Raw genomic sequence first — 13,392 nt, forward strand, 5'->3', positions numbered from 1 at the left:
GCATTTCATTCAGGATTCTACAGTAAGGTTGAAGAGAGACTTGAAAAATTCACCCACTATTGGATAACTTAAATTTTGATTTAAAGGAATAAATTCCTTCAGATTTTATCCTAAGCACATTAAGGAACATACTCCTTTGGATTAGATAGCTATTCATCTTGGTGACCATCTTCAAAGCCCCTTTAAACAAATGTAATTAAAGAGAAAGGCCATTTAACCATGCAAGAGTACTTATTGAAAGAAGCATGAACCAGGTGATTTCAGAGAAAGGAAAATGCTCAGGAAAAGAATATACAGAAATTTAATATAGCCCTGACCACTAACATAGAAACTGGCTCAAAGACACTATACACACGTTCTTTTCATATAGCACAAAGTGGAAGAAATCTGAGGGGAGGGGGGCTATGGGGGGGGGGTATGCTTCTTAAAGGAATATTTTGCAAGTAGGTTTTCCAGTCATGACCTTTCATTTAATAAAAAGAAAATTGTTCAAAGTCACTGCACTCCCTCTGCACATAGGTTCTCAGTTAATGTAGAAAGAGCTCAACTGTGCTAAGGGGAGATAAAATGTGCTCTGGATGCGAGTTTTACAGAGAGCTTTCTTGGCCTAGACTTTTCATTTTAAAAAATTGTTCAAGGCTACTTCACACCTTTTACCCTCTTGCTTATTTGGGGTGATGTTGAGTTCAACTGATTCAAGGGGAGAGAAAATTAGCTCTTGAAAATGATTTTACAAAGAGATTTTTTTTTACCTTAACAGCTTATCTAAAAGCTTGTTCAAATCATTGCACAATCTCTACCAACAAGCACATTCTGCTTGACATTTTAGCCAAAATGAGCCAAGAAAAGTGAAAATATACACAGAATAAGGATGTTTTCTCACATTGACCTTTCATATAGAAAATTGGCCCAAGGTCACTGCACATCTTGTATACACAGGCACCCTATTTTTAAGTATGAGCCCTACTGGGCCATGGAAAAAGACAATACCGATATGATCAGATGGAATTTACAGAGGTTTTTGGACCTTGACCTTAAAAATTTGGTTCAAGTTCACTGCACAGTCTTTACTCAATAGGGAAAGCCTGAGCTTGACTGGGCCAAAGTGAGAGAAAATATGCTCCAGACAAATGTTGGTGTCAAGTGCCCAGGATCAGGGACCAGGATTGCACAGGGTCTAGATAATTAATTTTCTGAATTCTTCCAATGAAGATGACTGTTTCAGTAGAAGTTTCAGCAGAAATGTTCTGGTAGATAGTTCTTGGAAAGAATGGATGATGGTAGACTTTCTTTGAAAGTCATATGGCACATGCTATCACAATATCTATTGGGCAAATTCCTCGAAACTTTTAACTTTTTTGAAATTCATTATCACAAATACGAAAATGTAAGTTTCAGTCATACCTAAAAACACTAGTAAACTGAAAATTAAATATTAAACAAGTTGGCAGCCAGTGCAATACCATTACCAGGTATATTACACCTAGGGAAAAGAAAAAAAATGTTGGATCAGTTTATCATGTTTATTGCAATGAAAACATATGTAATTCAATGAAAACCAACTACATATACATAATAAATTATGTTCCTTAAATGTGAAAAAGTCTAATTATCAGAACAATACATATACATGTATAGCAGTGAAAAAAGGTTATTGTTCCTAATACACACAAATTCTAAATACAAATAAACAGCACAGGACAATGGAGCTCAAATATGAGTCGTTAATATCACTTTCTCTTTTGTTTATACAGGTCTATGTTTCATGACCAATATCATCTTGTTCGACCACTGTACTAACCGAGTCCAGTGATATATTATCATCTGAGTCAGACATTTTAGATAAGTCCTCAGTTTGGATGGCTTTGCTGTCCATATCTTTGGAAACACTCTCCAGAATTTTCTGCTTGGCTGTGGTGCAGACCTCTAAGATTTCACGTAGGCCATTGTTTTCGTACTGAAGCTGAACTAGTTTCTCTTTGTCTTTTGCGGAGTTTTCATCATCAGTCGTAACTGCTTTCTGCATCACTGCTGCCATTTCACTGATTTTATCAATTAACTTTTCTAAATGCTGAAAGAGAAAAAATAATACTTTTTGTATTAAAAAAAAGAAATTAAGCCACATGAAAATAAAAATTTCAAACATAACCCATCAAAGATCTTTGTATGCTTGCATCAGTATTTAAAGGAATATAAAATTGATAATGTATGAAATACAAAACAGATCATAAAAATTTACATCCTTGCTAGACAAGGGTTTCTGATCCGAAATGTACTCTACAACCATTGTAAAGTAGATTCGGATCAGAAACCCTTGGCTGGTGAACATGATGTATACACTGAAATAAATTCCTTTGTTTACTAATAAGTTGGCAATAACTACATTTGATTTCTCTATTTTGTACCTGAGACTGGTCCTTTCTTTGTGTGATGGCTTTCTCCTGTTTATTGCTCTGGATCAGTTTCATCATTTGTTCCCTGTACTTCTGCATGATCAGAGCCAGGGCTTGCTGGTGTTCCTCCAGAGACAGACGAAGCTCCCTGTTCTCCTGCTGTAACTCTCGTATCTGTCGGTTCTCCTGGGCAATACCCAGCACCAGGGTCGACCGAGGACGATGCTTAGCTATCTCATTCAGCTCGTTAATGTCTTCTTGATACTAAGAGGAAAAGATTATTAAATAATTGAGAATTTTACAAAAAAAGTAAAATAAGTGAATTATGTAATGTGTTTATCATAACAAATACAAGGTTTGTGTATTAAAAATACTGAAAAATGAACAAATAACATGATACAGTAAGACGTGTTATACCAAACCTGTTTCATGGCCTCTAGCCTTTTGTGCAGTGTCTGTGTATGCGCTATAAGAATGTCAGCTGTGGAGTCATGATCTCTAAGTCTGGCTACCAGAATCTGGGCATCTCCCAATAATTTCTCTATATTTAACGCCATCTGTCAAAGACAATATCTCAATCTGGATTAATTGTATTTCATTCAGGAAACTATATACTTTAGTATAGGTTCCTGATTTCATTACACTCAATATATTGTGTGGTGTAAAATAAAAGTTGTTATATTACCTAGTGTCTTGAAAATCATTTGGATAAAATAGAGTTACTAAAACTATTTGACAAGGTTAGTTAAAAACATCAGTATTTCATATCGATTGCATCTTCCTAGTATATGCGGCTTATTTTAATCATAAAATTAACAATAGAATAAAACATGGAAATGTTCTTCTTCTAAAATTAAACAAATTAATGAGAATCATTGTCTTACATGTTTTAGGGGCTGTAATCACGATAATATCTTATGATAAAATATGATAAATAATACTGAGGCAATTCGAGATAAACAGAAGTATTCATCATCATTTTTCAAGAGTAAAGTATCACCTTTGTTTAAGAAGGTAATTGATTGAGCTCCTTTTCATCTGTAAACTTATAAATTAATGTAACAGACGCAATAAAACAAATTCTCTTTCCCCATAATTTGCGGAACTACACCGGATGTAATCAAGCTCCAGGAAAATTGTAAATGGTAAAACCGTATCACCGTTAATTCCGGAATTTCTGTTTTTATCGATCATGGGCAAAGAGCAATAACTTTTTTCGAAAAAAAAAATTAACTAATAAATAAATAAAAACTAACTCGAATAAATAATTAAATAAAATTTATATTAAATCTACTTTGGATACACTTTAAAAAATTGTATCAATTATTTTAGTTTGACACTTTCGGACAAGAAATACCATGTTGTAAAAGATAAAGATATCCAACAGTGATCAATCTAAAAAAAAAAATCTATAAAGCATACAATTTGAAAAGGGCATGGAGCATGGTATTCTTTATTGTTGATCTCAACTTTCTCTACACACAAGGACTAATAATGGCAGTTCAGGGGAAGTATTAAAATAAAATGAGACATCAACTTCTCAATAGAGAATAGAAACATGGATCCCTGGAAATTCCAAAGGCAAGATCAGATGCCTATAGGTACTCCAGCATGCTAAAGGATCACGACAAGATACTTTTGACTTGGCGCCGAGGTAGATAAGGTGCCTAGGCACGTTAACCGAGGCTCTTACTTGTAGGATTAGTGCCTAGGAAGAGTCAGCATCCCCTGTTGACCCGGTCAGTGGCGGTCACATTAGCCGTGAAGCCAATGGACAACAGGTAGACGGAACTATCCATTGTCAATTCAGTATAAAAACAAAGTCGAAAAATACGATCCAATGATAGCTTTTATTTGCTAACAAGGTCATTATAACGATCGAACATAAAATTTACAAAATGCTGATCTATATATATAACGAGGCCGTTAAAATCACAAGGTTTAAGGTGAGCAGGCTGCCTCGCTTTAAAATTTGATCATGCTCAGAACAAGCTCTTGAAAAGTTCACTAAAATAAGTTGGGAGACAAAAGCACCATCTTCGCTAACCAAGAGTTTCTGATACGCTACTCAAATACGATATGATACGACTAGCGGCGTATCAGATACCCTTGGCTAGCAAAGATGGTTATGATGGAATATTACTACAACAATAAGAAATGTTGACGATGAAAAGCCTGAAGTCATTTCGTTTGTCTACAATTTAGTTGTTAATTGGCCTTAATTTTCGTCTATAGTCAGTAAAACATCCAAATATGCGAAAACAGATGTGACAGACTCTGTGATGGCTTTCATTTCAGGTTCACTGCATACCGCTATTTTATATTGTGTCATGGTGCGGTACTTTTTCTTTTGATGTTGGCCATACTTTAAATCAGATAGAAAACCTTTGGTTGAATTCCAACGTACTATAACTTCTAGGGGGCGGAGCTTCGCCGTACAATAACTTACAATTTTCCGTACAATAACTTCCGACAGAATTCGATGGTTTTTATATATTTTTTTTTTACTTCAATTTCTGTAAGCTTATACACAATATCTAGAGGAAACGTGAGAAATCTCACAGAATCTAACCCACCCACCCCCCTTTCACTCTATAAATGCATACGTGACCATGGTGACAGGGATGGGGTAATTGAACAAAAAAGTAATACACAGAATTTCACGAAAATATTCTATGAAAACAGATAATTTAAACCTGACAATATTGAAAACACGCGCAGTTGGATGATTTTCTTAAAAGTACCTGTTTCCTGGATTCCTTGAGTTACATGCACACTGATACATGTTCGTATAATATACAAGTATGCATTCGGACTTTTTCACAATGCATTCCATAATTTTGACACCTGTGTCTACGGTACTCCATTAGGATTTCCTCCGGACATGCAGCCATATCCGTAGTAACAGTAACGAAGCGGATCATTTTGCGGACGGATCCAGGTTTCCAGTACCTTATGGTTTTTTGAAATATTCATACTGCTAAAATTGATCCATTAAATACAATTGCACACTCGTTTTAACATGATTTGACTTTCCAATGCAACCATCTCCTTCGTACTTTCTGATTTGTTTGATCCGTCTACAATGGACCTAGGCCTGTGACGTAATGTGGGGTGCACTTTGATGTCGAGGGAGTGGCTATGCAAATGACCATGACACAAGACATTTACAGACACTTTCTTTCGTTTGTAAGGAATTTATTATACAGAGAGGCGTGGCTGTCTCGTCGCTACGCGACTCGACTGCCACGCCTCTCTGTACAATAAATTCCTTACAAACGAAAGAAAATACTGTAAATATAACTTGAGTCGACATTCGAATCGAAATAATTATTGTTAATGAATAAAACACCGTCGATATATCTGAATGTCGAAAACGGATAAGCAATTTCTGAAATTGTAAGACACCGCTCACTCCTTTCTTCTTTGCAACATATAGACTTTCGAATTGAAGGTCACAGCTAGTGTTTTCTTCTTTGAATAAATTTTGCTGAACATAGAAGTATAAAAACGGGTCAGCTGATAAAGGAGCACAATTTGTTCACATCGGAATTCCAACAGCTTGTTAATGGAAAACTTGGCCTTCGATAACAACATAAATGTTGTCAATTAGGAACTCCAACATCATTTTAATATCAACGTCAGAGTACTATGTGTACAATGAGAGTTATTTATTAACTAGGCTAAGTAATTTCCCCAAGAAGTAAACAAATCCGAGTTCCCTATTTATTTAAGAACCAGTTGTCTAAGGTATCACTAATTCTAGCTTAATTTTTCGTGTATAAAACGTAGAAAAGTCGTTGAGTTTTGATGTTTTGAAAAAAAGAGGCAATTTTAAGGCTTCTAAAATATTTTGTTTAATTTTTTTTTTGAGTGTTTGAGGATCCAGATCTGGTACCACTTCTAGCATAAGCTGTACCTCAGTAAGTCTAGAGTTTCTGTTTTACGTAAACAAAGAATCATAACAACCGAATTTATTGGTACGTCCGTAGAGACGACTATAAAGGGGTTAGGAGGTGGATGAAATATACAGTTCGGTATATGTTTAGTATAAGGAAATGAAATAATAAATGAATTTTTAAATAAAACGTTAATTGTACTCTTAAGAAATGTGAAAAGTTAACCAGAAAGATATGGATGGACGGACAGGAAACTTAAATCGGCTGTAAATTCACCTTTTTTATAGTTCATGTAGGACTTTTAAATGAAAAGTGTATCATATGGCAAAAATGTTATTACAAGATAATTGCATGCGTCGATTAAATTGTTTTCACTTGAAGCTGGGTAGGACTTTAAAAATATTTTCTTTGAAAGTTTTTATACATTAAATGACCATCCCAACTTGTGATGACCTCACCCGTTTTAAACTGGCATCGACTGACTAAATAAATGTTTTTAAAAATACAATGGGGTGCCGACAAGGGGAATAAATACATCTAATATTATGTAATCATTACAAAGAATGCAAATGAAGTTTATAGACTTTTTTCCTAAGATCACTTTAATTTTAACGCAATACTCCAACAGTTAAGCCCTTTAAATCCCACCCACTAATTATTCCATATTACTTCTCTCGGACCACGAAAACCCCCTGAAAAAGTCACACTTGGATCACTATCTACAAATATCTGGTATTCATGCTCGGATAAAATTTAACTGCTTCGTCGCGTCAACATGGTTTAGGGCCACATCTCCATACACACGGAGAATACCTTACAAGGAAGAAAGCCACCATTATGTGTACCCGTTTTGTTATAGCCTGTTACGTAATGATGATAAACTTGGAATTTTTACATCCCCAGTCGCTGTTCCTCCCAGAAGATTTCCGATGTGAGGAGAGGAGAGATATGAAGATTGCCGAAAAGTTAATTTTTTTCGAAAACAAAATTAAAGTGCTAGAGAACCAAATCAGAAGGATTAATGCAAAGAAGGTGGAAGGTATGTTATCGAAATTATTTTATTTCATTTGAAATTAAAGTTTAGAAGAGTTTAAAAAATATTAGTAAGAAAATCTCCAATAACTAAATGGATAAAGTTTGTTCACACATGTGATAACAATTTCCATTTTATATGTAAATAAATTTTCTAGACCATTTTATTTTTACCCATTATATATACGAGACATACAACATACTCTTCGGGTGAAACACAATAAAGGGGACAGTAAGGTTGCACTTGAGGGTAAAAAATTAATGTCTTTATTTTGACCCAAAATCGTTTTTTCTAAAAAGTAGATTATCTCAAGGATCTGAAACATAAACGGTTTTGTGAAATTCACATTAGAACTTTTTTTTACAAGCTGATAATAACCTCATTTACACAGGTTACGGACACTACAAGTGTTTTTCACAGGCTTGAGGATGAAGTTTTTGTTTTTCAGCCCTTTTCCTAACTTTTTTCAGGATTTTATTTGTCGTTTCTGTTTCTCCCGATTTTTTTTATTCTTAAGATCTCAACTTCATCTGATAAAAGCATACCATAACCAATATACTTTGAATAAATATATACACATGAAACTTTATACAGGTGTTATGTGCAAGTAGAAAAGTCAAACCTTGAAGAATAAAGCTCACTTATATTTCTTTAATTTATTTTTTTTATTCTATGAAGCATTCTATTTTTCTTAAAACAGTTAAATATACAATAATTTATCTGAAATTGGTGTAATTTTAGTTGTTTTCTTTTTTGAATTTTTTTGCAGTGTCCATAACCAAATTACTTCCCTACTGTTTAACATTTTGAATGCAAATTTACTTGCATTTAACACATTTTATGATATTACCTATTTAGCAACTAGACAATGAAGCAATATATTACAAGAAATATGGGTTATGTAACTCATGATAATAAATTTTAACTATTTTTATGTCATTTTGGGTGTCCAGTCATTATTTAAAGTACTAGCAGTAAAGAAAAAAACCACCTAATCTAAAAGAATTCCAGCCAATAAACACCTTTTTATCTCTAAATTTAATAATACACTGGTTCAAAAATTTATCTGTAAATTTTATGGAGAAAAAAATAAAGATATTCATTTTTCAACTTTTGGGTTACGGACACTACACTATACAAGGTATTTAAAATAGGATGAAACTTAACCTTAAATAGAGGAATTCTAACAAGATTTTCTTAAATGTAACACCAATTGACTTAAACAATGAAAAAATAATGAAATGCTATTTGATTTAAATCCTAGGATGTCAATAGCATCTGCCAATATCAAGGTGATGTAACACCAAGGATCTTGTATATGGAATGGTGCAATCTGGGTTTCCCAAATTAGTTGCATTATCAAAATGATGAAGAAAATAAAGAACATTGATTAACTTGTTAAACAAACCTCTGACCTTTGTGAATATACTAGCATTAGTGTTTTAACACAGCCTGTTTCAAACTGCCTCAAGTACAGGTTACGGACACTACAGGATTTTGTAGTGTCCGTAACCACATTTGTGATCATAACAGAGAAACAGTGGTGATGATCAGGAAAATTACAACACAGCTCAGCATCTATATGAAATGCTTCTGTAGGAAATTTGTTAAGATATTTATAGAGCCTTCCAATTTCACAGAATTTAAGTGGTTACGGACACTACAGTTTTTTGTAAAAACTTAATTTTCCACATTAAAACATTAAAACATGATGTAACAATGGTTACATAACCCAACTTTTTTTCTGTAAGTAACAGAGCATTAATACTGTGTTTTTAGACAGAAATCTGAAGAATTAAGTAAAATGGACATTATTTTTATTTGGCACAATGAGAGGGGTAAAATTATGTGAAAAATGTATAACATTGCACCCCTGTTACATTTTCTTTCATATTTTCAAAAGTTGGTATTCAATTCTGAAAATTCAAGCACCAAAATAATTTGTAAAATAAATTCTAAAGTCTGATTATGATCATTGGCATGAAAATGTATGATATTTAACAATTATTTCAATTGAAAAATGCTGTAATTTCAAAGCGCAACCGCATAACGCTGTAAAATAGTCATTTTTGGGATACATTTTTTGCATTTACTTAAATTCTGTTAAGGCTAGATCAACAAAATTTTGCACACAAGTCCTTTATAAGTATTCCTATAAATGAATTACAGTAAATTGCAAGTAAAGAAAATAACATTTCTTAAAATCATGTATAACAATGTGGTATTCTAAATGCGCCCTATATTGTGTTTCACCCGTCTTGGGTTTACGTTGGTTGTTTGTTAATGTAATTTACACTGCAAATAAAAAGGTAATGATTTATGAATTCAAAACTTGGATGCATTTTACCCAAATGGAAAAACGAATTATATCAATACAACAAAAACTTCACTTTGGGAGAAAGGCTAATATTTTTGTCAACCGCTAGACTTATAAAATTAATATTTTAATCACTGACTTTAAATTTGTTTTCAGATCCTGTCAGGTTGATGGGTAGGGAGTTTTACATGGTTTTCCCGCCTCTGTTTGCTGATGATGGACGTAGCTACTGTGTTTTGTACATCGTGTCCACTAGCCCTGGTACCTGTACGGTGGCACTACCGCTGCTGACTATACGATACACCCTAGAACTTAAACAAGGTGAAAATCATCTCTTTCTGCCATCTTCCTACATGGCCCTTGAAAATCAAGTGGAGAAAAAAGGAGTCCACATTGAATGCGATGTTTTCGTTAATGTTTATGCTGTTAAACATGATAAGTTCACCACAACGGCGTTTTTAGTTTTACCTATGCATTCTAGATTTCATTATAAATACAGATACATCCCTTCTATTCAACCAAATCCTGTGTCTGTGGCATATTCTCATCTTTACAATAGTACAATATCTATTGTGTCAAGTGGTGATAACAATGTAGTGAAAATTCAGCTAAACTTGACAGAAGGTGAATCAATTCACATCGACGATCAAGAATATGCCTATAATGAAAGTATTCATCTTATTCTGAACAAATATGAATCATTAGTAATATCACAAAGTGCAGATTTAACCGGAAGTACGATATCTTCCATAGACCCCATATTTGTTGCAACTGGAAACAAATGTGCGCGACTTCATGATGATAATGCCTGTAGTGGAATGAACTTCATGATTCCATCGGATAATTCTGACCAGGAAGTAAATTATGATTCTGAACACGTGTTTATTACACCTCTCTTTCATCCATTCTTAAGAGGATATAAAATCAGGATATTATCCAGGAAAAATGACTGTCGGATACAATATAATATAGGGCAAGAAAATAAAACCCAGACCCTCTTTGTTCAAAATAATTATGTGGATATAGACGTGGATTCAAATGTTCCCGTTTACATCCGGACGAGCCGATTTGTGTCGGTGACTGTGATCACGCCAGGAAAGAACAATACGGACGGAATAGGAACAGCCTTTATGTTGTATATTCCGGAAGAGGGCGCCCTTCTGTCAGAGTACCACTTCACTGTACCTGATCTCAATACAACAAGTTATATAACTGTTATAAGTAGAAACGTATCAAATATAAGACTGGACGAAAATATTATAGATGTTAATCGAACACTTATTTATGACATCAATGAAAAATCATATGACGTAATATCCTTACCAATTCAGCCGGGTTATCACGTGGCAAGAAATGTTTTGAAAGAAACTTTTTCTTTGTACGTTTATGGAAAACAGAAACCAAATCTTGGATACGGTTTTCCAGCAGGATTTGATTTGAGTAATAAATTATGAAAAACTTTTTTCTTAAACTTAATTATTTTCTCCAATTAAAGTAACCACTCTTACTGCAAACTTAAGTGAGAACTGATTAGAGATATAGAATTACAGTTACGAATGGTGCTATATTTATATTTGTACATACAAGCAAGTTATTTTCCTAGGGATTATATCGATATACAGCAGAAATACGGGCATGTCAACATACACCATAATTAAGTTGAAATATACGAATTGATAAGAATAAGAAAAAATTCTATTTAATATAAAACTATAGACCACAGACGAGATGCAGTTCTTAATGTTGACATTACACTCATTCATGTTGGCATAATTTTAAAGAATTTTGAAGATTGCCTCACTTTAGTTACTGGTTTTGAACAAGGCAGACGGGGAATTCGAAATTCCTATTTAGGCCCTTTATTACATCAAGATTGGTTGAAAATGGCACCGCCTTTCTGAAGAAGCTAAAATCTAATTTATTATTGGCCAACACGACCTGAGTGACTCACGAGACTTAGGAATAGACTTCGGAATACGAATTAGCAATTATTGTATAACTATCAAAGTCTGACCATTATATTTCTGCTGTAATTCTCGATGTAAATCTTTGACCAATCTTGGACTGGATTTGAAAATCGATTCAAGAATAGATGGCAATACGCTACATTGTAAAAATATTTTGCATCATAAAAATTTATAATCATTGATGACACATGGATAAAAACTGAAAAATGTATTCAGTATACCAATATAAATTCTTCTTTTATCAAAATAATTACATTTTCCGTGTTTTAACATGAATTTAAGTTGTAAACATTGCAAATGACCCCCAAAACTTACACTTGTGCAGATACAAGAATGAATAAATTGTTGAATTCTTTATAAATGTACGTCATGTAAAAACAAATCATAACACCTTAGGCATCGATCCTATCGCAGAATTTCGACGGAAAACAAAGAAATACATAGATATACATTGTACGTAAGCGCTGATTCATTGTGAATTAAAATGCGTATATAACATCCTAAGGTACATTTTACGGAGAGAGGTTATTGCATTCTTCGTATGCTTCTCCACTTGGTCCAAAGGGCAGTTAATTTGAAGTTAAGTAAATATCTTTCTTGATAATTGGAGATTTCAAGCCTTATTTTTTTTTCCATGGAAAATTGTTATAAAATGACGTCTGTAAGGAAAAAATCTATTTAAACAGTCCTGCCTTTTAAAAAAAAATGTCACTTCTATATCCCACCAATTTTAATGTTTTCAAGAACTGCAGAGACAATTTCTTGGTGGTGGTTCAAAAACATCTACACGAAAAGAAAAAATCATTTGCCATGGTCCCCAACTCAACTTTTCGATGATGTTTTATCAATTAACAATCGCATCTATCTAGCTCTGTAAGGAGAATAAAGATTTTTTCAATTCTTTCTGTATATCACTGTAAACATGTTGCTGTCTCTCTTCCAGTCGCAGCTTTTGCAATATCCATGCAGTTGTACGTGTTACTCCTTTGCTTATGATGCATTCTTACATATATACTTTTCACAAGTAATAGATCTTGATGATCTTTCCCCACTTCTCGCCGACTGATATTTTTTGTAATCCTTCATTTCGCAACATGTCAAGCGCTTTTTAAGTGCAATTTTGAAATCATGACGTATCTTGCCGTCTTTAAGTTTGACCACGTTATTTTTTACTTTCTTCTCGTATTTCCCAATGTGACACGAAGTTAAAGATTGATAGAAGCTTGTACTAGATGGTGATAATAGTCAACTTCGGTACCTCATCCAGGATTGGAAAATCATGAAGATGGTTTTGTAAATACTAAATAAGAAGATGACCATGTTTATTTCTTCTGTCAGACTTCATGGACTTCAAACCAGTTTGTGTAGACCCGAGGGAATATTCTACGCGAACAAATTACACCATCTTGTTCTTGAAGACTGGCGAGTTTTCTGTTTGATACTTTCAATGAAAAAAATAAAACCTCATCACAGGTATGATGCAAGTAAAAATATCTGCATTGCTTCAGAATGTCCGCAATCATAATCGACAATCTGCAGTATTGACGTAATGAGAATATTAAAAGATTTTTACCGAAAATCATTATGTTTAAATCTGAAACCATTATTTCGTCTTATCCTGTTAACGATGACGACCAGGCTTTGAAAAAAAAAGAATCATAAATCAAAGAAATCTTGACCACATACATGTACGTGGTTGTTTTTTCCTTATATAGATTTTTGAACTAGCCTCAAACTGCTTTCACCTGTTTTTGAAAATTACATCATATGGAAAAGCTCATGC

The 13,392-nt window shown here is 33.6% G+C and overlaps 2 protein-coding genes across 2 annotated transcripts; one reads left to right on the forward strand and one right to left on the reverse strand.

Moving 5' to 3' along the window:
- Positions 1–1,509: 1,509 nt before the first annotated feature.
- Positions 1,510–3,545, reverse strand: LOC134283552 (FGFR1 oncogene partner 2 homolog). The gene is made up of 4 exons (XM_062766071.1): positions 3,394–3,545; positions 2,816–2,950; positions 2,406–2,657; positions 1,510–2,071 (listed from the first exon to the last, which is right to left on the reverse strand). The coding sequence occupies exons 2-4, from the start codon at positions 2,948–2,950 to the stop codon at positions 1,757–1,759; spliced, it is 702 nt and encodes a 233-aa protein (XP_062622055.1). The 5' UTR covers positions 3,394–3,545; the 3' UTR covers positions 1,510–1,756.
- Positions 3,546–6,814: 3,269 nt separating this feature from the next.
- On the forward strand, positions 6,815–11,096 carry LOC134283729 (uncharacterized). The gene is made up of 2 exons (XM_062766208.1): positions 6,815–7,331; positions 9,799–11,096. The coding sequence occupies exons 1-2, from the start codon at positions 7,130–7,132 to the stop codon at positions 11,094–11,096; spliced, it is 1,500 nt and encodes a 499-aa protein (XP_062622192.1). The 5' UTR covers positions 6,815–7,129.
- The last annotated feature ends 2,296 nt before the right edge of the window (positions 11,097–13,392 follow it).

The sequence above is a fragment of the Saccostrea cucullata genome, unplaced genomic scaffold (genome assembly GCF_032062105.1).
Source record: "Saccostrea cucullata isolate Sc308-1 unplaced genomic scaffold, CSIRO_AGI_Scuc_v1 ctg146, whole genome shotgun sequence".
Classification (NCBI taxonomy): domain Eukaryota; kingdom Metazoa; phylum Mollusca; class Bivalvia; order Ostreida; family Ostreidae; genus Saccostrea; species Saccostrea cuccullata.